Source organism: Cydia fagiglandana, chromosome 17, assembly GCF_963556715.1.
Source record: "Cydia fagiglandana chromosome 17, ilCydFagi1.1, whole genome shotgun sequence".
NCBI classification, from domain to species: domain Eukaryota; kingdom Metazoa; phylum Arthropoda; class Insecta; order Lepidoptera; family Tortricidae; genus Cydia; species Cydia fagiglandana.
In genome coordinates this window covers 17855272-17881093 of record NC_085948.1, presented here as the reverse complement: position 1 = coordinate 17881093, position 25822 = coordinate 17855272, and the positions used below count along the sequence as shown (strand labels likewise).

At 39.5% G+C, this 25822-nt stretch overlaps 1 protein-coding gene across 1 annotated transcript in view; it reads left to right on the top strand.

Annotated features, from left to right (window-relative positions):
* The window catches only part of LOC134672659 (ciliary rootlet coiled-coil protein 2-like), a 108323-nt gene that overhangs the window by 45200 nt on the left and 37301 nt on the right, over positions 1-25822 (top strand). The window contains exons 9-19 of the mRNA XM_063530617.1: positions 6462-6565; positions 8767-8895; positions 11004-11251; positions 11773-11885; positions 12215-12345; positions 14834-14996; positions 16740-16907; positions 20784-20972; positions 21719-21883; positions 22324-22452; positions 23374-23532. Of these exons, the coding sequence (XP_063386687.1) occupies positions 6462-6565; positions 8767-8895; positions 11004-11251; positions 11773-11885; positions 12215-12345; positions 14834-14996; positions 16740-16907; positions 20784-20972; positions 21719-21883; positions 22324-22452; positions 23374-23532 (1698 nt within the window). The remainder of the gene's footprint in view (positions 1-6461; positions 6566-8766; positions 8896-11003; positions 11252-11772; positions 11886-12214; positions 12346-14833; positions 14997-16739; positions 16908-20783; positions 20973-21718; positions 21884-22323; positions 22453-23373; positions 23533-25822) is intronic.

Sequence of the window (25822 nt, the reverse complement as noted above, 5' to 3'; positions counted from 1 at the left end):
GATGCGAATCATAGTAGGTATCTGTCGAATATTGATCTTCTTTTGTTTTGTCATGGTTATGACTTTCAATGTTGTTGTTACTTGTCAGTATTTTGTTTAGTGATAATGCTGGCGGGCAAAACAATACGTCAAAATTATCTGCCAGTCTGTAATAGTTTTAATATAAATAGACATTATATTTATGTCTACAGTTTGCGTTCAAAAGTATCTAACACTTTAATTATTATATATATAGGTTAGCTAATAAAGCTATTAGCAAATGTTGGATACTCTTGCCGCTTAGTCTCATCTGCTACTTTTAACATCTTCTTTTTTCATCTGTTACTTTTACTCTTCTGCTGATTATAGGGTGTTGTGAAGTGGTGAAATGTTAGTGAAATATAGTGTTTGTGAATATGCGTTGTGTTTCGGAACTTAGTGAGATGTGACGAGCACTATGGTGATGTTGCGGAGGTTCACGGTATGTTCATAAGTGTATATAAATTACTGGATAGATTTTTTCCTAACTAAATAATTATTGTATAGTACGCCTTTAAGATGCATGCCATTGATTTTACACTAAAGTAAGGTCAACCGGGGTAATTGCCACTATGGGGTTATTGCGTCTATTACAGTTATTTTTTAAACAACATTAGTTACTACAGCTCTCTCCAAGAGAAAAATGCCAGAGGCCAGACTACTTGGGCGACACGGAAAGAGGGCGTTTTACCGAATCGTATTCAAATCGTTGGCGCATTTTGAGAATTAGTTTTTTTGTCATCTATTCGTTCCACGATACATTAATACAACTAGCCAAGTACGAGCAATTGGAGCAGTTTTAAAGAATCGATGGACGATCTGTTAAACGCCAGCTAAATAATCTACATATTACACATCCTTAATAAATAAATAAATAAATAACAGCGTAAAAGGGATCAAGTGAAAATAAAATTACGTTTAAAGGAAGTAGCTATTTTTATACAAGCATTCCTTTCAAAAGTACATGAATAGGTGCGTAATGGAACACTTATGCTACCCATTATATTTATTACCGCACAACGACCTGGGTTATATTTAGCCCACAGATGTAACCAGACCAGGTGCTCCGATGTTGTGGTGGCACTATATTTATGTGTATAGTCGATTTAATGTCGTAGTTAATCTTTATGCTCGATGATATATCCCATTTGTTTCATGTGAGGAATTATTATTTGTAGAAGAATAGCAAAATCTAAGTAAAATAAAATTCGTGCTTCGAATTTGACAGCTATTTTAAATGGCACTGTTTAGCCGTACATGTGGTAATACTGGCGATCTAGCATAACTTGCGTTCTCGCGCGCGAGTCCATACTTGAAGTCGCGCTAGATGTATGGAGCGCGCGCAAGAACGCAAGTCATGCTGGACCGCCTGGTTGTCAAAAGTTGACGTTTGACAATCCAGTTACCTCAAAATATATGAGTTAACGAACTCGTAAGGTAGATTTTTTCTTAAACATAATTAATATCTTAAGATAAGTTATAAAAAGCTATGACGTTATGGTAACAATGAATAATGGAAATAATGCCAATTATTTCCTTAAGACAATATGTTTCGTTCTATAGAATGGAATATAACTATGTAATAGGAAATACATCCGTCTCAGTCAATCTATTCAATAATAGAGATAGTCATGGTCAGATATTTGTGAGGACCCTAGCCGCTCCGATACATCAGATTGCAACTGTAGTAAATCGTTTAGGGGAGAGCGGGGTTAAACGTGCCGATTTTCATAAAATACAAATTTGATGTATGAAAACAGTGTGAATAATAAGGTATGTGGGTTGCGCTATATTAAATAATGATTATTTGCGTTTCTGAGTAGCGATATTTGTACAGTCTTATCACTGTACATGCCTTTCGGAATCTAATTAGTTGCGCGTGCAACCGTGCATGTAGTACATGCTATACGTGATTATAATCCGCATTAGAGTCGCACGTTCTTCACGTCTTGTCGAACAGCAACTCTAATGGCGGAAGCAAGATAATCAATGATATAAAAACTGCTGTACAGGCAAGAGAGATTGAGACGCATTCTACATCCCTGAGAAGGAGGGTCACTTAACTAACTTGTACTCTAAATACATCTACGTCGCTACTACAAGTGCTGTTTGTCGTGCTACTCAACACCACCCCACCTGAAGCTACTGCTACTAGTGTACCAGCTAACTGGCTGCTACAATATTATTTTGTGCATCGTTAAACAGTTTTTTTACCAGAATTTTTTTTATGAGATTGGTCGGAACGGAACAACTAACCCCACAATGGGGCGGGTTATTCCGTTGCTAAAATTTATAACTTATCCGTCAAATATTTAAATCTCAGTTCACACACGCTAAAAGAGTATTTTGCAGTTCGTCGAAATATATGATAATTTGTTGTGTACTATCAACAGACAGTAAAAAAAATCCAAAGCAAAAATGTGATTATCCGTGGGGTTCGTTGTGCCCTCGTTTTTGATTTATTTTCCATAACTACTATTCTACTATAATGGAAGCAACGAAAACGGCTCCTGCAACCGCATAGTGGCTCCATGGTTTACTTGCGTTCCTATTCCCATCGGATCAACTTACCTCCGGCACGGTTAACCCCGCTCTCCCCTACTTTGTAAAGTGTGTTTTATATTTATGTTAGTAATGCCAAGACAAACATAGGTACCACAAATATATTCTTGTGTGCACAATATTTATGTTTTCTTTTCCTCGCTGCGCTATGCCTCATTTATTGCAAAATGCTGGCTCATAAGATTATTGTCTTTTCAGTCATATGAAGTTGGAAAAATATAAAGTGAAACAATTCTCGGCGTGATTCGGTAAATGAATTAGACATTAACTAGATACGATATAGTAAAGATATGTGACGTCCCACGGGTAAAGGTACCTATGGCAGTTGGCGCTTACGCTGTTATTAACGCCGCTCCAATATTATTGCGGCGCTATGCGACGTAAGCGCCGGTCGCCATAGGTACCTTTTTCCGTGGAACGTCACAATTATCTTCACTATTTCATATCTAATGGATTTCTAATTCATTTCCCGAATCCCATAAGGTACCTTTTGCAGTGGAACGTCACATATCTTTACTATTTCATATCTAGTGAGTCTCTAATTCATTCCCCGAATCGAGCCGTCTGTCTCTGCAATTCTAACGCAGAAACCTACATTGAAATCAACGCTATAAAGCTAATAAAAGTCGCCATTACTTAAATAAATAAAAATATTGAAACTTACACAAATCGACCTAGTGCCACTATGTTGTGGGTTTTAGTTAACAATCGAACGATACATACAAATATGTAGATAGGAACTTGCAAAAAAGAAATACAATTTTGATTTGTCAAAATAAAATGGAATCGAATGCCTAAGGGCGCGTGTTCACGGTGCCGCCTCCGCGCCGACACCGCACTGCCGCCGCACGGGCTCGTGTACACGGTACCGCCTCCGCGCCGACACCGCACCGCCGCACATTGGTTCAAGAGCGGAATAAAGTCCAAATTTTACAGGTCAGCTTTAGTCATTCGTATGTCTTAAATCTAAAAGTAGAATACTTGTGTAGGTCTATCGTGAAAGGATTTTAATTTTGGTGTATTATTTATTAGTAAATTAATAGACCAAAGTACACGATGCTGTACACATGCCAATGTTCCCTTAAAAAACTTGTTTATTGCAGGTCATATATTTCTGAAATCGGCGCTAAAGTATACAAAATATTTATTTTAGTTACAGGAGCATATATTAAGCTATTTATATGTTATATAATATTAGTGACTTTGTGGCTTAATTTGAGTATGGCTTGGGCGAAAACGACATAGTCATTATTTTGCCAATTTTCATTATTCAAAAGAGTATTACTTTCTTCCGCCAGCGTCCGCTCCATCGAAAAATAGCACAAATGATAGCTTAAGTATCTGAGATAATTACTAAATTGATTCCAACTGCCGGGGCCTGCAAACATTTGAATAATGACCATATAACTAATGAGCGTACTTAATGTAAGGAAACACCTTAATGAGGTTAACACCTTAATGGGGGTGATTAATAAATAAATATCTTGATTTTGGGTATAAAATGCATACATTATTTTCTTCTTCTTCAGTTACAATTATCGATTCGAGAAAATAACACTGTTTTTTTGCGTTATTGTACCTACTTAGTAGTTATGGGAAGTTTCAGCATTTCAAATGCAGAGTTAGTTGAAATTGCTATTTCAAGTGACCGAGATGTGCATAAGTGTATTGAAAGCTCATGGAATGTATTCTACACATAGCCTACAACAAGTCATTTTGTAAATGGAGTACAAATGCAGTCACACGGCCACAAAAAGAAGCAGAAAAGAATAGAATTCAAAAAGAGTTGTACGAAAGATTGGGTTTGAAAGTTGACTTCGTCAAGCAAGGTATGGGGTTATCTAATGATGGTAATACCTCCAGGAGATTTTTCAGTAACCCAAGTTTAGTTGCAGAGATTACAGGGGTAGAAAGAAGTGATTCACCGGTTTTCAGTAATATTACAGGCAATTAACTCTGGTGCCACAATAGATGCTGAAAAGTTTGGAGATTACTGCAATAAAACATCAGCTGAAATATTCGTTGGCTTGTACGAATGGTACTATATGCCAAATACAGTACACAAAATACTGACCCATGGAAGTAAAATAATATCCGCTGCTGCTCTACCGATTGGAATGTTAAGAAGAAGAACCCCAGCCGAAGAAGCCCAGGAAGCGCGGAATAAGGATTATCGTCGGTACAGATTGTACCATTCGAGGAAATGCTTAAGGGAATCTGCGAACGAAGATATCATAAACTTGCTTTTGACATCTTCTGACCTTTTTATTTACAGCTTAAGAGCAAATAATAATTATAAGAAAACAGGACGAGAGCACGACGAAATACAACAATTTATTGTAGAAAAATATTTATTTAAAGCCTTTTTTATTTATTTATACTGTAATTATTTTTATTATATACTCAATTTATTGCAATTTAATTCTGTAAGCCATTTTTGAATTATTATAATTTTGTATTTTTAGTATATTTTTGATGATTTTAATATAAATTTCTAATAAACAAAACAAAAATTTATTTATATTATTTATTTTACCTATTTCTATCGATAAAACCACATTACACACGTTTTATAATCCCACCTATTCTTAAAAACAATTAATTCCGCGCGCCCATACAACCCGAACCACTGTGCGCCGCCGCACCTCCGTGCTATGTATTGTATGAATTATCTCAGGTGATTTTTTCGAGTTCGGGTGTTAATCCGTTAAACAAAAGCCTTTGTTTCTTTTAAGAGCAGGCTACAACACGTGCCAAAGCAACCATGTCGTTTAAAAAGCAACTATCGTGATAGTATTAAGGTTCAAATTCATATGATAGCTTGTTCAGGGAACAATCAGGGCGGTCTTGTTTTTGGAGATAACAAAAACGTGTTATCTCCGAATGGGCTGTTTCATGCATCTGAACCATATAACTAAAACGGTTACTTTGCTTTTTAAACGGGCTTGTTCCCGTTACTTACGTCGGGGCCATTAGCAGTAAGCATTATAACCACTGCATAAAGGAAACAATACCTTTTGTTTAACAGATTAGGGTCCGAGCCCGAAAAAATCACCTGAGATAATTCATACTATACACGAGACGCGTAAAGCCCGCCTCCGCGCCGACACCGCGGTGCGGCACCGTGTACTAAGGGCCTTGAGGCGGCTAGGGTTTATAACAAGATTTGTTTCCGACTTTGTAAGAATCAGGAGCAATCTGTAGGTAACACAAGTGTATAGTTTATGTAAGTTGCAATTCGATCCTGCCGATGTATAATTATGGTGTGACACATCTCTTGTATAACAAATGCGTCGGACTCGTTATCTCTGCGGTGGGATCACAGGTCATGCGTGAACGTTAACACGTACATTAACTATGTTATGTATGTTTATTTATTTATCGATAATGGCCGTGATTTCCGTGATTTTTTTATCGTAAATCACATAAGGTAAATTTAAGTATGAACATGAAGTTAAATTCAATAAAAAGTAATGACAGCCATATGTGTGACCATTAAATATGTAGGTATAGTCAGCAGCAAGATCAAACAATCTTTATTCTTATTTTTTTACATAAGGAGATCCAACAGCTAACTAAATAATAATGGAATCTTAAATAGATTTAGTTATGATAATTATGATAATAAGAGCGTGTGTGTATTTTGAGCACCTCACTCGCTTAGTTATTAGTTAAGTACTTCTTTCTGTTGATTAATTTGGCATTAAGTTAAACACAATAGGAGATCCCGGAGTTTGACCAGCCCTATGGTTTTATTTATAAACTAAAAAGCTACTTGAATTAACTTCACTGCCCAAAAACGAATGTACGTGAAATTTGCCACTGTCTTAACTACCAAAAGGCTCAGTAAACGTCACTTATACGTTATTTATTGTGAACAGTTGTCGAGCCTGCGCGAGGAGGCTGGCGAGGCGGACAAATGGAAGCAGCGGCGCCACACCACCTTCGACCAGAACAGGCACCTTGAGGAGGTCACTAAGGAGAGGTCAGTTACTTTATTTATTGTGAACAGTTTTCGAGCCTGCGCGAGGAGGCTGGCGAGGCGGACAAATGGAAGCAGCGGCGCCACACCACCTTCGACCAGAACAGGCACCTTGAGGAGGTCACTTAGGAGAGGTTAGTTACTTTATTTATTGCCAACAGTTGTCGAGCCTGCGCGAGGAGGCTGGCGAGGCCGACAAATGGAAGCAGCGGCGCCACACCACCTTCGACCAGAACAGGCACCTTGAGGAGGTCACTAAGGAGAGGTCAGTTACTTTATGTATTGCCAACAGTTGTCGAGCCTGCGCGAGGAGGCTGGCGAGGCCGACAAATGGAAGCAGCGGCGCCACACCACCTTCGACCAGAACAGGCACCTTGAGGAGGTCACTAAGGAGAGGTCAGTTACTTTATTTATTGCCAACAGTTGTCGAGCCTGCGCGAGGAGGCTGGCGAGGCGGACAAATGGAAGCAGCGGCGCCACACCACCTTCGACCAGAACAGGCACCTTGAGGAGGTCACTAAGGAGAGGTCAGTTACTTTATTTATTGCCAACAGTTGTCGAGCCTGCGCGAGGAGGCTGGCGAGGCGGACAAATGGAAGCAGCGGCGCCACACCACCTTCGACCAGAACAGGCACCTTGAGGAGGTCACTAAGGAGAGGTCAGTTACTTTATGTATTGTGAACAGTTGTCGAGCCTGCGCGAGGAGGCTGGCGAGGCGGACAAATGGAAGCAGCGGCGCCATACCACCTTCGACCAGAACAGGCACCTTGAGGAAGTCACTAAGGAAAGGTGAGTTACTTTATGTATTGCCAACAGTTGTCGAGCCTGCGCGAGGAGGCTGGCGAGGCGGACAAATGGAAGCAGCGGCGCCATACCACCTTCGACCAGAACAGGCACCTTGAGGAAGTCACTAAGGAAAGGTGAGTTACTTTATGTATTGCCAACAGTTGTCGAGCCTGCGCGAGGAGGCTGGCGAGGCGGACAAATGGAAGCAGCGGCGCCACACCACCTTCGATCAGAACAGGCACCTTGAGGAAGTCACTAAGGAGAGGTCAGTTATTTTATTTATTGTGAACAGTTGTCGAGCCTGCGCGAGGAGGCTGGCGAGGCGGACAAATGGAAGCAGCGGCGCCACACCACCTTCGACCAGAACAGGCACCTTGAGGAGGTCACTAAGGAGAGGTCAGTTACTTTATTTATTGCCAACAGTTGTCGAGCCTGCGCGAGGAGGCTGGCGAGGCGGACAAATGGAAGCAGCGGCGCCACACCACCTTCGACCAGAACAGGCACCTTGAGGAGGTCACTAAGGAGAGGTCAGTTATTTTATTTATTGTGAACAGTTGTCGAGCCCGCGCGAGGAGGCTGGTGAGGCGGACAAATGGAAGCAGCGGCGCCACACCACCTTCGACCAGAACAGGCACCTTGAGGAGGTCACTAAGGAAAAGTGAGTTTAACTGACATGGTTTTCAATGCATGGTTTGCATACATGACTTCCGCCTTATTCAACATTACATTTTAATATCAACCCAACCGATCAACTGGTAGTCAGCTTTAAGCGCATGGTTGTTGTTGGTGTCATTGTTAGGGTGCCGTAAGTCCCCAAAGGGTAATAACGGGACGCTATTACTAAGACCACTGTCCGCCTGTCTGTCACCAGGCTGCATCTCAAGAACTGTGATAGATATAGTTCGTTTTTTTTTAGCATTAGAAAGAACTTGCAAGAAGGTAAGCGATCTTAACATGTCTTTTAATTGAAAACTCTTTTTAAAAATCAAAAACTATTACTTATGAAAGCAGAAGAATAAAAATGATCGTATTAGATTCATAATTGTTACATATTTGCCGTAACTTATTATTAAATTGTGTTTTTCAATTAAAAGACACATCAAGATTGTTTACCTTATTTCTAATGCTAAAAAAAAACGAACTATAGACAGTTGCAATTTTCACTGATGATGTATTTCTGTTGCCGCTATAACAACAAATACTAAAAACACAATAAAATAAATATTTAAGTGGGGCTCCCATACAACAAACGTGTTTTTTGCCGTTTTTGCGTAATAGTACTGAACCCTTCGCGCGCGAGTCCCACTCGCACTTGGCCGATTTATTTTGCTATCCTCGCATAAAGGAATCCCGTATGTTTTTATGCCTCGGGTCAGTGTCATCTATGCCTTGTCCTAAACGTAGTATAACTGTTACAGGGACAGCTTCAAACGCGTAGCCACCAGCCTGCAGCGTATCGTCGGTCAGCTGGTCGCGTACTGCGCCGCCGCGGAGGATGAGCTCAACCGCACCGTGCTCGCCGAGCTGCTCTCGCGTCTGCTACCCGAGTAAGTTTTTTATTTTAGAACGTTATCATCAGCCTTTTAAGCTGCTGAAAGCGAGTACGCCACTTGTCCCGGTCCAGCAAGGGACTCGCAATCTCCCGAATGTCGACTACCCAACGAGTTAACGGACGCCAGGCGCTCCTTCTAAGTATACATAATAATAACAAGAACACTTTGAGTGATTTATGAGGTATTTAGAGAAATTAAGTTTAGGTTAATTTTTTACTTGTTTTGGTAATTCTAAAGTTTCTAAATCCACAAGTTTGCGCACGCCTACCTTATCCTAAATAAATAATATTTTCTTCTCGCTTAATAGAATTGTACTGAATGCGTCTCGTACATTCGTACACGTATATTTTAACCTAGATCGGTTGTTGCATCTGCATTGTACTACCGAAAACAATATACAAACGGGGAGCCAAACTGTTACGTTTCTAATAAAAAGACATAAAAACTAACGTCTATACAGGGTGATTCCGGGGTCGTGGAGCAAGCGATCAAGGCATGATACACAAGCCCATACTGAACAACTTTTACTATGGGACCAACTCCGAAATCGCGGAAAAAAAAAAAAAAAAATGGTAGTTTCATACATTTCGGCCGATCACATGTTGTCGTGTTCTATGGGAAGGCCAGTTTTTTTTCGCGATTTCGGATTTGGTCCCATAGTAAAACCAGCGATCAAGGCATAATACAGTGATCGGCCGAAATGTATGAAACTACCAATTTTTTTTTCGCGATTTCGGAGTTGGTTGGTGGTTGTGTATCATGCCTTGATCGCTTGCTCCACGACCCCGGAATCACCCTGTATAAACAGGTAAAGAATTGCCAAGAAAACAAACAAAAACAGTTTTGTAAGAATCTTTTACTACTAAGATATCTACCTTTTGTACTACAAACCTACATTCAGATACCTTGAAATTACATCAATGAATTCGTCCGTCCAAATGAAATGCCCGTCCAAACTGAAACCGCGCGTCGTAAATTTCTATGTCTTTGGGTGAATCTAAACTTGTCCATATCGTATTTTCGAGTAAAGGGGACTACATTTAATATCCTGTTGGATCCCCGCCAATAGTAACCTTTAAGTTGACACAAAAGAAAAAGGCAACAACTACTAAAAGCTTCGTAGAAATATCAACTTTAAATTACTTGACGTAAGATTGAAATTTCAAGTACGTCTGTTCATGTCATGCGTTATTTGAGATCGTTACTTTAACTTACACATACGTGAAAGTGTAAATGCAAAAGAGACTTTACGTCATAAGTCTTAAGGTTTAGATTTATTGTAAGAAAGGGTTCAGTTAACTGAAATTTGCTATGTAATTAATAATGCTATTCCGAGAACGACACTTGCAGTTTGTTACAAATTATATTTAGTTGGGTCCTTTTAACAGATAAATGTATTTATGATATGAGCTTTCATTAAAAGATGAACTACCACAAGTTCCACTTATTCCAAGCCGTAGTGAATCATACTAGTCGCCAAATAAAATAACTTTGAAACAATGTAAAAGTGGAAAAAATCACTGTCTCGGACGAGGCTTCAACTCGCGGCTCTAGATCACTAGCTAGCCCATCGCTCTGCCAACTGGGCTACTGAACTTCATCCGAGGACAGTGAATATTTCCACCATATGTGACATGACGAGAATTTCTAGTTAGGATTCATTAGTGAATTTTGGTTGTCACTTCACGATATACCATAATCGGTAAATTTACAGTTTCTATAAAGTGTTGATTGGATTTCTCATAGGCCTCCATTTTAGGTCACTTCTTTAGCCAGTGATAATCATTTTTTTACCATAGTTAACAAAAATAAATGCGAACAAGATGCCGGCAGTTCTCGAGCCCAGCCGTCTGGCCAGGGATGACGACAAGGGGCCCGAGGGAATAACACTTGTGCCTTGGAGCATGGGTCGGCCGCTAGTTTGGGACGCTACTTGTGTTGATACCCTGGCACCGTCCCGTGTTCCAAGCACTAAAGATGCTGCTGGCGCTGCGGCATCCTCTGCCAAAAGCCTCGAGCGCCGCAAATATGCCGTTAATTTCTTCTTCGTTTTAATTGCGAACAAGAGAAAAAATATTCAGTAAATACCTTTTCTTTTTCAGGGCTTCTCTAATCGAAGAACCCCGCCCGTCCACGCCCAATCTCGACGTATCCCTAGCGCGCAGCAAGCACGTTCACTTCGCACCAGATTTATCTGTCCTCGCAGATTTAGACTCTGAAGGCGTGGCTGGCTTTCTGCAGGAGCAGAGAGACGTTAGCATCGATATTAAGAGGGAATTGGAGCTTAGCTTGAGAAGATTGAGAGAAGAGGCTCAGGAATTATTAGAAACTGCCGCGAGAGTCAAAGGAAGTAAGTATTAAGTGTCTCAGAGACGCGCACCAGACTTTGACCTTAACTCCGAGCCGAGGGTAATACCTGGCTTTGCCGGGACAGAGGGACGTTAGCATTGATATCAAAAGGGAGTTGAAGCTTAGCTTGAGAAGATTGAGAACCTTGAGAAGAGGCTCAGGAATTATTAGAAACTGCCGCGAGAGACAAAGGAAAATTAAGTGATCTTTTCAGGGTATCTCTGATCGAAGATGCGGTACAGACTTGTCTCTCCTCGCAGACCTAGACTCCGAAGGTGTTGATTGTTTCCTGCTATATAGATGGACTTTAGAAATGATATCAAGCTAAGTTTTATTGAGCTTACTGTAGTGTAGGGCTAGGTCTATTTGTGTAAAATTTTCCCATAATATTTATTATTTTTTTCAGATTTTTACATTTTTAACGAACTGCGATTACGCGTCTATCTGATAAAAACGACCCTAAGATTATTATTTCACGATTAAATGTGGCATCTAATAGTTCATAATGTCATTTGTTGACAGAACCGGTGCCAGAGTCGCCCATGCTGGAATCCAGCCAGGTGCAGATCACGGAACTTGTGGAAGAGCTGGACTCGAGGCATAACAGCTGTGAAAATTGCGAACTACACAGGAAGGTACGCTTCTAATCTTAAAAGATGAGATTATGTTTCAATAACTCTATAAAAATTGCACATCTAAAGAGTCTAGAAACGCCAATCCATTAAATAGTCATTTGTAATGTATTGTTAACCATTGTCTTCTCAAACAAGACAAAATATATATCTCGAAGGAGAAAACAAATCCTATGCGATGTTTCGTAGTTGCAATAATATCAATTATATGAAAATTGGGGTTTCTTCACTATATAGTTTTTTTTTATCTCCATTACGAGAACTGATAAGTGTTCGTTGTTTAACTTGTAGTCAATGTATGTTTTTTTAACCGTAATATTATATTATTTCAGAACATGGAGGAGGCAATGATGGAATGCCTGCAGCGCGAGAATCTTCTGCGCTCAGACCTGGAAGCCGCACTTATAAAAGTCGCACAACTCATGCAGTCCGAGAGACATTCGTGCGATCTCGTCGTAGAAGGGTAAGTTGGGATCGTTTCTATATTAAAATCTTACGACGTCGTTGATCGGGTCGCCACTTTCCTGAATGAAGGTTGAGGCAGGCGATGGCTGAGATACGCGTCATACTCGTGAATGGGTGCTGTTTGTGGAGACATGTCTGTTTAAGCTTACACGAGCTATTATACTTAATAACTTTTTTTTTAATTAATTTAATTACAATGAGACGCCTCATTCTGCTCGCATATGTTTCTTTTCTCTTAATGAATGTGTTAATTATACAGGATATTGACTCTTGGATACCCTATACATACAGTCAGCAGCAGATATACCTGAGCGGGCAAGGTGTCCAAGAAAACATATACACTTCAATCGTCACAAAAATAAGGACATCTTCCAAACCGTTGATCATATTATATACCTTTGTTAATATATTTATTTAGCCCACTTATTGTAGTAAAATATACTATACAGGGTGGCCCATTTAGATCGGCCAGTATGGGAAAATCTGATACTATACGATATACACCGATCTCTTCTTAGGAATCATGTCATCAATTTTAGTAACACGAAAAACTGCATTCATACATTAAAAAAAATGTGTACTCAGCTCGGGAATCGAACCCCGAACGTTTTGAAAAATAAAACTAAGACTATTTCTATTTAGATATCGATTGTGTAGGTCTTAAGCAATAAATGTTACTATGAAACATGATGTCTGAAATTAATAAAATGCATTGTTTTCATATCCTTTAATTTAATTTAGTCAGTTTTCGAAGAGACCAGCCATTTTTAGGGTTCCGTACCCAAAGGGTAAAACGGGACCCTATTACTAAAACTCTGCTGTCCCTCCGTCTGTCCATCGACATCCGTCCGTCCGTCCGTCTGTCACCAGGCTGTATCTCAGGAACCGTGATAGCTAGACAGTTCAAATTTTCACAAATGATGTATTTCTGTTGACGCTATTATAAGTAACAAGAAATACTAAAAACAGAATAAAATAAAGATTTAAGTGGGGCTCCCATACAACAACCGTGATTTTTGAGTAGTAAATATCAAATGGTATTCCGCACAGGAGTAATCTAAGTAACGCCCACTGCGGGTTCAAACCTACAACGTCCTGATAGAAAGTCGTACATACGCTACATGTGACATTATCTTCAAAAATTATATAAACTAATGCGAAATTAACATAAAACCAGAAGACACAAATTAATAATAGAAATGAAATCCAAAAAAAAAACAAAAAGCTGTAATCTCTAGGTGCGTACGACTGAGATTTGAACCCGCGGTCTCTGCTTTGAAAAGCAAACGCCTGTTACTGAGACCACGACGTGCCTTGACAATTGGCTCTAAATTCGGCTTCAGTTAGCTTTTGCTATGTGTCATTCGTCTTGACGATTCTGTTAAAAGAAATAGTTTGCAGTAAGTTGACCGAGAGGCTCCTGTCAAATGGTTGAAGGGCAAAACGTGAGATAGATGTATGTGATGACAAGACTGTACTGCTTTCGAGGATTGTCAAAACGCTTTACCTGAAATTAGCATGGCTATCTTTTATTCAATATTCGACCATACTTGTATGCTTTAAAGTCTATTTTTCCATATTGTTCAGATATATTTGACACGTTGACCGCTTAGATACCATTGGTTTTTTGACAGCTAAGGTATCAATGACTTGTTGTAAGTGTAGAAATTAATGAATAGCGACTGTTAACATATTTGTGACACGTTGAGCGCTCACAAGTAAATACTACCATGACAGTCAACAACTTTTTGACAGTTTAAACGTTTACCTCTCTTTGAGCACCTGGAGTGTATAGCGACTTCTGCTGCTGACTGTACATCTCTAAGGATAATTTGATAAACTATTTAATCTTATAGTTCTGACACCTAGAGACATTTACAAGATACATAAAATATATACATTTGATCTCTGTTTTATCCACTATGCAGGTGTACAAAATTAAATAAATAGGTATTACAGAGTTTTTTGTGTTTTGTATCTGTATTTTTTATGTTATTCGACATTAAGAGATTATATACATCTCTAAGTAATACTAATACGTTAGTTTGAATTGTTAGTTGTATTTTATAAAATTGTTGACGTCTTGTTATTATTTTTGCTTGTACCTATATAAATTCAATGTTGACGTGTAAAAGTTCCCTTGTGGCCTGTTTGCTGAATAAATGTTGATGTTGAGGTTTACGAGTTATGTCGTAGATCGTTAGCTTTTTTGCCAAAGGTGTCAATTTTATCAAAGAATTGAATCGTGTAGAGCGGGGTTTTGCTTAAAATTTTGTGAGTGATCCATATTTCAGCATTTTGTTCTTTACTATTTCGTCAGTTTCGTGTTTATGTCGGATTAAGTAGGAACAGAAATATGATCTCGTCGTTCGATGTCGGTTTTCGTATCGTACAAACGGCAGCACCGTTAACTGTCCATCGGGGGACCTTGTGTCATTTGTAATAAGGTCCACCGATGGGCAGTAACCAGCGTGTGCGGGTACCAGGTACGGCACGGGGCAGCACCAGACGCCGTCCCTCCCGGTCCGCGCTCCGCCGCGGCGCGCGCCGGACTCGGGCTCCGTGTCGCTGGACGGCGGCTCCTCGCCAAGGGTGCTCAGAGCCAGCTACGACGCGCTGCACCGGGAGAGGGATGACTTGCAGCAGCAGGTAACCACTGTACCCAATTATGATAAGCTTGATTTACTCTTACGGCTGAATTAGACAGCGCGCGTACTCGCATGCGATTTTATTTACATTACGAACTGTTAGTGACATGCGATTCAGCCGACCGATCAAAATCCGCAATGTAATGAAACTCGCATGCGAGTTCTCGCATCGTCTAAATGAGCCATTATGCAAACAGTCCGCTCTAAGAGACGATAACAACTCTATGATAAAACAATGCAACCTCATACTATTTGAAGTTGTTAGAATTGTTTCAGTAAGTATTTGTTTCCTGTTGAAAGAACAATCGTCGATTAAAGCTTCTGTCAAAAAATAAATTTCTAACAAAAATCTTACTCTAACCAATTATTAACTGATATGACATCAACAAATGTGTTCATGATAATAGGGGATATTACTGCAATATTGTGCCGCCAGAGTGCAGCACAACCGACTATAGTAAATTCATAGACTAACTTATACATACTGTGCCTTAAACTGTTTCTTGACAAGTTTTCACAGAAAATAAAATATAACATTGATACATCAGGACGGTTTGTTAACAAGGGCCTACCGGTAAACGCATAAATCAAAATTTAGTTATCTGCCTCTTTATCGCTCGAATATGTAACAGTGATAGAGAAGTTAGATAACGAAACTTCGATTTTCTTGTTTCGCGGTAGACCCCCAGATTGTGACAAATAGTGGTAGTGGCGCTATCTACGCAGAGTTTTGTGTAATGTTCCCTATTTAACTATAATTTAACCCGTATACCTAATTATCTTCCCACCCGCTTACTGACCCCACTAACTCACGATTGTCGCATTGTTTGGCACGACGCACCGACACGCAGGTGAGACGACTGACCGAGTCGCCGGTCCACAAAATGTGCTGCGAAAAGGTACTAACAAACAATTCCGGTACGGAACGTGGCATGATAATCAATGTTACTCTAATTCTTTATTATTACTTGGCTTTTGTGTTTCCATCATAAGGGCTGATTTAGACGCGCGAACTCCGATTTTAGTTACAATGCGGACTATTGATTACGTCCAATTCAACTGACCGATCAAAACCCGCAATGTAATGAAACTCGCATGCGAGTTCTCGCATTGTCTAATTGAGCCCTAACTCAACCATTTTATTTATGCATAGTTGTATACACCACTTTTTAATATTATTTATACCCAAAATTAAGTTCTCTATCGTTCCTAAGAGGAAACGTGGCCGATAATTTGTACACATTTTTCGTTCTATCCATTCTGTTACTGTCATAAAAGTTTGTGAAAAATAGTAACGTAATGGGAAAAAAGCTTGTGATTCTGAGTAGAAAACCCATAAATAATGTCTAATTTAAAAAGTCTATATAACTTTGATGGCCAATTGATGATTATAATTTAGACCGTCCATAATCTATTCTAAGTTTATGCGGAACTAGATTTTCTATGTACGTAATATTTGCTTAAATCGATATCGCATGATGTCGTGATCTGTGTATAAATAAAATCTAATAACTACATTTCTATATCCTGTTAAATATATTTGGATATAGAAAAATCGCCACAACCGAGTAGTAGGTACATTCCTTGTAAGTTAATTATGGATGTTGCATGAATAATTATAAAAAGCTTATAATTTATGTGGTTCCGGCCGTTAATAAAGTAAAATTAATTTCGCTACGCTTACGTTAAAATAATGGAAATTCTTATTTTATATCTGTTTTGTAAAAAAATTTTTTTCTGTCAGCTGGAGGCAGCCAACCGCCAGCTCCGTTCCACTCGCTCATTCGTGGAAGAACAAGCGGCAGAAAGAGAGGTGGAACGGGACGAGTTTGCGAGAAGATTAGACGCTATGCGAGACGAGAACAACCGACTCACGTCGCGGCTACAGACCAATGCTACTATACTCAACGAGGTAAGAAGACTTAACTGTTTATCAACCTTATCTCTTTGCAATAAGGTTCACCAAGTTAGTTTAGCTGCCTCCGAAAGTAATTATTGATCATCACAAGAAACTAGAACACATCATCAATGAAAACTGCGATTTATTTCAAAAAAAGCTAGCTTCTTCTCACGCTATTATTTGTTCTAGTTTCTAGTGATATGATAACTGATAACCATTTTCAAAAATCAATAATACTTGGCGTACAGCTTAAAACGATCCGTAATGCGTGCAAAAGCGATCCGCAGCGAAACGATACTTGTATCGTTCGTATCAATTTTGGTACACAAAATTACTATACTATCTTTCGATATTTAATCAAATTAAGTAAATGTGGATTTAGTTTTTTGTTCGAGGTTTCAAATTATAGTTTGGCCCAGGCCTGTCACATTTCAAACATAGACAGTGAGAATCATCCTGTCTTTGTCTTACGCTAGTAGTACTAGCACCCAAAAGAAGAAGTTTTCCTGGTTCTTACTGACTGACGAGTTGTGTTTGCCAGACTATATGTATTCACGCCTCATGCCAAGTAATGTTGAACTAACTACTATAGACCGACCTCTTAAATGAGTCCTCGCCTGCGCGGTACGGGGGCGACGGGGGAGGACGACTAAGGGCGGCGGGGAAGGTGCGGGCGGGATAGACCGACCGTCTATAGACTACCACAGCTCTGCTTGAATTACACTCGCTATGTTTTTGTGCACATTTTTTTGGTGTTATGTTATTTAATAACATGTATTGTCCTTAACTAAAACGATAAATATCGATAATACTTTTAGCATGTTCTCACTTTTTATACTAATTATATCCCTTTAACTGCCTTTTTTATTTCTTAAATATGTTAATTTACATACATACATTTTGGTGTTAAAAGGGTTAAACACTGCACTTTTATCTTTTCTGTACCTCCAATTTATTTTATGTTTTCTCAATTCCTGCCAGTCATTTTGACGTAGATTACTAATTTGTTATTTATTACACTTAACTGATTCATTTGTGCACACCTCCTTGTTTTGAGGCCCTCAATAGGGAATATTACGCATAACTCTGTGTAGGGGGCGCCCTTGTTAACAACGGTTTGTTAACAAGGGCGCCTTGATGCATCAATGTCATATTTTACTCTATGGTTTACTAGGTAGCTTAGTGCTGCACTCTGGCGGCAGAACATTGCAGTAATACCCCCTTTATCAGTTTATAGTTTAACGATTGTACTAACAACAACACACTTAACTAATCAAAAAACGGACCTTATTGCCGTGCCATTAGGCCTGAAAGGGTTAGTTAAATGTACTAACACCGGCTTGGGTTGTGTGTGTCAACAGATGCTTAACCTGCGTATCACTTGTTGCAACTGTCACGAGCACTATGCACATGTAAGTTTGGCTTGTTTGCACAGTCAGCAGCAGAAGTCGCTAAGCGGGTGAGGTGTTCAAAATGACCTTGACACGTTCTTATTCTCTTAACAATAGCGTCGCGTCACGATTTTGAACACATCGCCCGCTTAGCGACTTCTGCTGCTGGCCGTATATAGCAATTTTTGTAATCCACTTTTGTATCTTATTGGCACCAAATACCTTGAACCTCTAGAAACTCTACAGCTCAGAAACAACTTTGAAGTTTTAAATTAAGAATCGAAAGCTTCGCTCGTGACTTCGTCCACGTAGAATCGTACATGTGGTTAAAACTTTCAACCCCGCTTTCACCCCTGAGGGGCTCATTTTCATAATTGTTTAGTGCCACTAAGATAAAATTGTATACCGTAGTTGTAGAATTAGTTGAATAACTTATTAACTTTTGTAGACTTTTACGATTACTTTTAGATTTATATTTAGCTTGTGCTTGATAAGATCCGACTCTCCTCTTAACTATCTAAACCAACCTCTTGTGATACTTTTTAATTATAACCTCTTTGAACGCCACTGAGAGGAACTTTCGGGGGAGGTGTAATATGGCGATTAGCCACTTTCAGTATTTAACAGTAACACAATAGTTTACAGCGACATAACGCATATTGCTTGGTCAGCGACAACCCAAACATCCTGCCAGGATCGCCATCAGATATAAGACAAAAGTATTGTCTTGTGGTTCGAACAGAGTCGCGGTATCGGGGTGCAGTCCAATGAAAGATACGAGTAATAGGTAGAGTGTGAACGTCTTTATTGTATACGGTATGCCTATATATACATGTTTGGGTTGTCGCTGACCAAGCAATATGCGTTATGTCGCAGTAAACTATTGTGTTACTGTTAAATACTGAAAGTGGCTAATCGCCATATTACACCACGAGTATCGTGTGCGGCGCATCAAAGTGAACCTTGGCCCAACGCACGAAGGTTGATATTAGTCTAAGCTTCAATATTTTTTTAATTATTACCTTAGCTTAGTACTTAGTTCACAATATTTAGATTTTTAGCCACGGTGCGCGTATTTAGTTTTCAAAAGGACTAGCCGCCGAGAGGCCTAAAAATTTCAACGTCACACTGGAACATTGTGATTTCCTTTCTTTTGTCAATCAGTTCCTTGGTTTGGGGGCGGATAGAGTAAATAATAAATAAATAAATAAATAAAATTTTTATTCAGAAAAACATAGTTATACATTTAACATTAGGTTAATAATATCTTATCAAGTAAGGCTTTTTAATGACTTCTACCTGAACTAGGCAAATCCTGTATCTCAGGTTGAAAAAATAAAAATACTTAAATAAATAATAACTAACATAACGGCAAACTTATGAGTTAAATTTGTGTTCATTTAGGTAGGTATCAGTTTGATATGTTTACATTCTAGAAATATGGCTAAATAATGATTATGTGCTTACTATGATAACAAACCATACCTATAATTCTAAAATTAATTACATGGCAATAATGAGTAATGACTAATCTAGGTTTGTGGCGTATGTTACATATATTACAGTTTAAGACTTAAATACGTGATTTATGCTAATAACAAAATAAAGCAACTTAGCAAAAACATGATTTCCGCTTAGTGCATCAGTAAAAGAGAAGGAACTTAATAATTATTTACTTATTTAGGGTTCGTTAGTAATTTTTCTGTGTCGTCATACGTATATACGAGTATATACGAGTTGTCGGTACAAACAGTCCATCGGTGGAACTTATGCCTTTTGTAATAAGATCCATCGATGGACAATTAACAGTGTGGGCGCTACTACTTTTCCTTTACCTATTTGTATCTATATTTATTTGACTACTTTGGTGGTGGTGTGAGATTGCAAGATAGAATTAGGAACAGTGTGATAAGGGAAACATGTGGACTGAACGAAGATGTAGTGACAAAAATTGAGAAAGGTATGTTGAGATGGTCTGGACACGTGGAAAGAATGAGTGAAAGAAGGCTAACAAAGACAGTGTATAAGGGAGAAGTAGAAGTTGGAGTTGGAAGGGGTAGACCTCGGCGGACTTTCTCTGATCAGATCGGGGAAATCCTGAAGAAAGGCCAGGTCAAGAGCACCCTAAACCGGCGAGCGTGAATGAGGAATGTTATGAAAGTGAAGGAAGCGAAAGAGGTGTGTCAGGATCGTAGCAAGTGGAAATCCGTGGTCTCTGCCGAGCCCTCCGGGAAATAGGCGTGATTATATGTCTTCTCCTTCTTTTCCCTGCCCTTAACCCACGTTATGTGGGGTCGGCACAACATGTTTTCTCTTTCATTCTGTCTTTCGTCACCCTGAGGTGAGGTGAGGATATGAGAAAGAAAGAAGTGAGTGCTGAGCACCTCGCTCACACAATCCATCCATCGTTTTTTTGGGTCTACCATCCGTTATTATATGTATGTGTGTTATGCGTTAGGCGTGATTATATGTATGTATGTATTATTTGACAACCTAGGTGGAACAGCTGGAAGCCCAAACCCGCGAGATGAACACCCTGATCCAAGACCTGGAGTCGCGCAAGGCTGCCGCCGATGAGGAGTTGAAAGCCACCAACGAGAAGATATTACTGCTAAGGGACATCATCGCCAACCTGGAGAACCAGCTGGAGCAGAAGACAGCTCATGAGGCTGTCATTTTAGAACAGGTATTGGTGTATACTATTTATATTAATTCTTAATAACATCCTTGAGATACAGACTAATACGCCAGTGACCCGTATTTTAAGTCGAAAAATGTTCGACATTTTTCACTCCGTACCGAGGAGTGTCGTCAGGAGGTCGCGCTGGCTTGTTGACCACTGGTGTTTTATAAAAAAAATATTATTGTCATTATATAACATTTAAAACTTTTGCGTTTCGAACGCATTTTAATGCAATCATAATTTTGACGGGATTGATTATCCACAATCAAGACCAATGGAACTTGCGTCGAAACGTCAGAAATAAAGGTACACAACAAAATAAATTCGTTACCTATCGAATTATGATCATTGACAGAAGTCCCCTATAGAAAAGGAACTTGTAGCCAAACAAAAGGAACTTGTAGCCAAACAAAAGGAACTTGTAGCCAAACAAAAGTTGAAATGTACAAGTTACATACACGTTCAAAGACCTAAATATCTGATGAGTTTATTTTAAAGATTTTATGAAACACTTAGGGGGGGGCCTATGAAAAAAATTTGGATTAAGGGCCCCCCCACATCTGGCGTCTTTCGAGCGTCGGCGTCGGTCCAGCGCTATGGAAAATGACGTCGCTGCGCAGTTGCGTCGACGTCGGCCATAGAATTATAGACGCCGACGCTCGAAAGACGCCAGATGTGGGGGGGCCCTTAATCCAAATTTTTTTCATCCTAGATGTTCTTTAGTTTTTAGCCTTATGTTTTTTTTCCAGTTGGAAGAAATGAGAAAAACAATAGACGAGCGAGACAACAAGATGCGAGGACTGCTGGGAGAGCTGGAATCACTGCGAAGTGAGAAGGCAGAGATGAGTGAGGCTGTCTCTGTGGGTGACACAGACGATAGGGCAGACGAGCTCATGGAGAGAATTAAGGAGCAGGTACTATATTTTTTACAAGTATAGGTCATCATCATAACTTAAGAGCTATGCTCTTCTTGGTGGAATAATCGCCAATAATTTCTTTCTTGTGCCAGTCTGTTAATATCCTCATACAAGTATAGGTACTTTGCATTATTTCGTATTTGCTGAAAGTGAAACTTTGTGAAAACTCGCGCTCGTGAGTAAATAAAATAAAACGCTATCTTCACATATTACACTATGAAGATATGTATAATTGCTTATTATATTAGTTTCTAGCTATATATCTATTCATCATAGACAACATTTCAGTAGTAGTTGAATAAAAAACTCATGTCGGTGGTTCATATTAGGAATATTTCTTGCCGTTTTTGCGCTAACTTTTTTTCGCCTTTGTTAGGCAGCCCTTGCGTTCACAATATTGCTTATTGCGTGCTGTTACAATTATATTATATTTGCAGAGCCGGTGGCTGGAAGAGAAGCTACACCGGCGCACGCGCAGGTTAGAGCGCGTTCACGAGACGTGCTCGGCGCCGTGCAGCGAGCCCAGCGAGGACGTGTCGCTCCGTGACCGCCAGGGCCCAAGAGAGGTACACCACTGTCATATCGGCATCTATCTGCCCGATTCGAACTTTAAGATACGTCAATTAATAGATCTAGAAACGATATGGATTAGATGTGTCAGTGTCAAATGTGACGTTTCTTCAAACAATAACGTCACTTTTGACGTGCCGTATGTATAGCAAAGTGAATTTGATATACAGGCGGATTGTCAAAGTATGGTGCCATCTTTTCGAGCGATGTGTAGATGGCGACATAATTAACAAATTATGGCACATATCAGTAAAAGAACAAGGATCAAAATCAAATGGCGTTCTAAAAGTTTTAATCATGTGTCGAAAGATAGCAGTAAATCTACTGTGCCTACAAAATTTACTTTGACAATCAGCCTCTATACTAAATTCTCTTTGTCTAGTTTTGGCAAAATATTTCCACGTCTCAAAACGGTTTATAATTTGAAAATGTCTCCTAACTTCATTTTAAAATGGTGATAGGAATTGATGGGCGAGCATTAGTGAAACACAGGTTACGCACAAGATAAGTGAGTAGACAATACATAAATAAAAGCCAGATGGAATTAAACTGGTCCAGTTCACCTCAGGTTAAGTCATCTGTAAATACATTGAGTACAGTATCTACGAAATGACAGCCATTAATACGTGATAACCCAAAAAAAAACGTTTCTAACCTCCTGAGACTAAATAAAGTGGTCTACCACTTTTCGACTCTAACAATCAGATAATAGAGTCGAAAAGTGGTAGACCATTTTCTTGGCTGACTGTACCGTGCAATCTTTTTTGAACCTGTCATGTATCATATAAAGTAGCATTTCTTTTGTTTCATTGCTTTTTAAAACAAACGAAATTCGTTCTAATTTACTTATTGAATAAGGTTCAAATTAAAAATTCGAAAACTTTATATGGTGGGTCTTACGTGAAATGTATGCTTAGGCCATATCCCCCGGAGACGCGAGCCCGCGCTGGCCCGGCATGCCGGAGCTGCTGGGCGTGTTCGAGGCGGTCGAGGCTCTGGCGAGGGCTGAGGACGCGGCCTTGAAACGTATCGCCGACTTGGACATGCAGCGCGCCCAACTCACCGATGTGGCACAGGTATGTTCTGCTTGCCAGGGTCCGCTTTCCTCCACTTTGCGCGATCCTGGGCGTCGTCTCGTGTGAGCCCGTTCACGCTCATATCTGCTTCCACAACATCAAGCCATCGCTTTTTTGGTATGTTCTTCATCATCATCATCATCTCAGCCATAAGACGTCCACTGCTGAAATAGGCCTCCCCCTTGGACCTCCATTCGTACCGGTTGGAAGCGACCCGCATCCAGCATCCTCCCGCGACCTTAAGAAGGTCGTCTGTCCATCTTGGTGGTGGACGTCCTACGCTGCGCTTGCTAGTCCGTGGTCTCCACTTGAGCACTTTTCGACCCCATCTATACCATATGTTCTTACCATAGAGAAATATAATCTGTCAACGACAAAACATCACAACTTAAAAGAATAAACCCACCAGTTACATCATTTAGGGAAATCCAGTATGAGTGTATTCATAAAAGTGAGTGTCGCAGTGTCCAGCGACCTTGCTGATGTCTGGCGTTTGTCCAACGTGTTAGTGCTCTAGGTGCCATCACGCATACATGCTGTCATTAGGCCGTGAGTGAATAATTGCGGATTTAGAGTTCAAGGAGTAATGGTACTCTACACAATAGCAATAAAAGTTTAGTAGAAATACTGTGATCAAATACTACAGATCTAGATCTGTAGATCGTGCTGCAAACGACAGTTTGAATCATATCGACACACGTGGTGAAGGATACACTTCTCTTTCTAAAGTTAATTATAAACAGATTAGGCGGTCTAGCATGTATTGCATTCTCGCGCGCGACTCCGTACATCTAGCGCGACTTCAAGTATGGACTTGCTAGCTAGTTCTTCCCCACTTCTTAGATACATGGCACACCAAGAATAAGCGGGCATCTCGCTCGTTTCTTTCCAGAACGTGCAGAATGCGGAATGACTTGCCTCCTGAGGTATTTCCTTTGCGCTACGACATGGGATTCTTCAAGAAGCGGGTATTTAGGGTTCTCAAGGGTCGGCAACGCTTAAGTGGCTCCTGTGGTGTTGCTTATGTCCATGGGCGACGATGACCGCTTCCCATCAGGCGGCTCGTTTGCTGACTATTACATAAAAAAAATAGACCGCCAGGCATGCTTTCGAATAAAGACAGATAGTTTTTGTCATAATTAAAAGTAATAATTCCTGTTAATATTATAAAATAAAAACTGTGTGTCTCGCTGTTATTTATTCCCGCGCTAATCGCTGAATCGATGATTAAGATGAAATTTAATATGGAGACTGTGGGTTTCGGAGCTGAATACAGAAGAGTTTTTATCATGGAAGTCATCACTCTTCGCATTCCAATTCGCCGGCAGTAGCTATTACGAAATATTGCCAAAATATTTCAAACACGGTTTAAAAATGTACCACGGGGTTAAAATAACACAGACAACTCATAAACATGTCCAGCGTTTGACATGTTTTATTTATTTATTGAGCTTTGATATTTATTTCACAAATGTTTAGATATCTAAACATATGTACGGATGCGTGTCTGTCCTCACTCTTACGCATTAATTACACAGTAACTTTAGGCTTTTGTATCCCTTAAAAATTGGACCTTCTTCATACTAAATTAAGGTACAATTTAAATTAGCTGCACTACAATGATTCTATTTGAATTCATTTTTTACATAAAACCCATTTGCCAAGTGTTAGCTAGCGCCAGCTTTTCATTGTCACGGTTGTGTATAAAAACAACTTTCGAGCTAAAATAAGAACACATTCATGATAGGGTCACCTTCTATAAAATACTTAGATGCCTACCTACCTACTTTAAGGTCTTATTATAATAATTAAATTCGTTTTCAACACAAACGTCTTAAAAAGTTTTCGTAGACATTTTTTCCCTGTATTCTCACAAGATTTTTTATAGTAACTGGAAAGGCCGTAAGCATTTTCAGTTAAAAGCATTCTTATTTATACTATCTTGACGAAAGCCACGTGGTGAAGATTTTAAGCGCATCATATGACCCCACTCTACCCCGATCTAAATTTAGAATAAATATAACAAATATTTCGACACCAGCATAATAACACAAGACTCGACGAAAGAAAGGTTCCCATATATTATGGCAATTAAAAATTTGATTTATATCGTAATTTTGAGTTTTGAAATACTTATGAAATTTGCATGAAAAAATCCTCATTCTTGTAAATCTTTTAGAATTTTTTCCGTTTCAAAATAGGAATAAAACGGTTATTACCAGTACGTGATGAATTTGTATTGTAGGTTTATTCTTAAGCCTTGTTTAACTAGAAATCAAAACAAATCCTC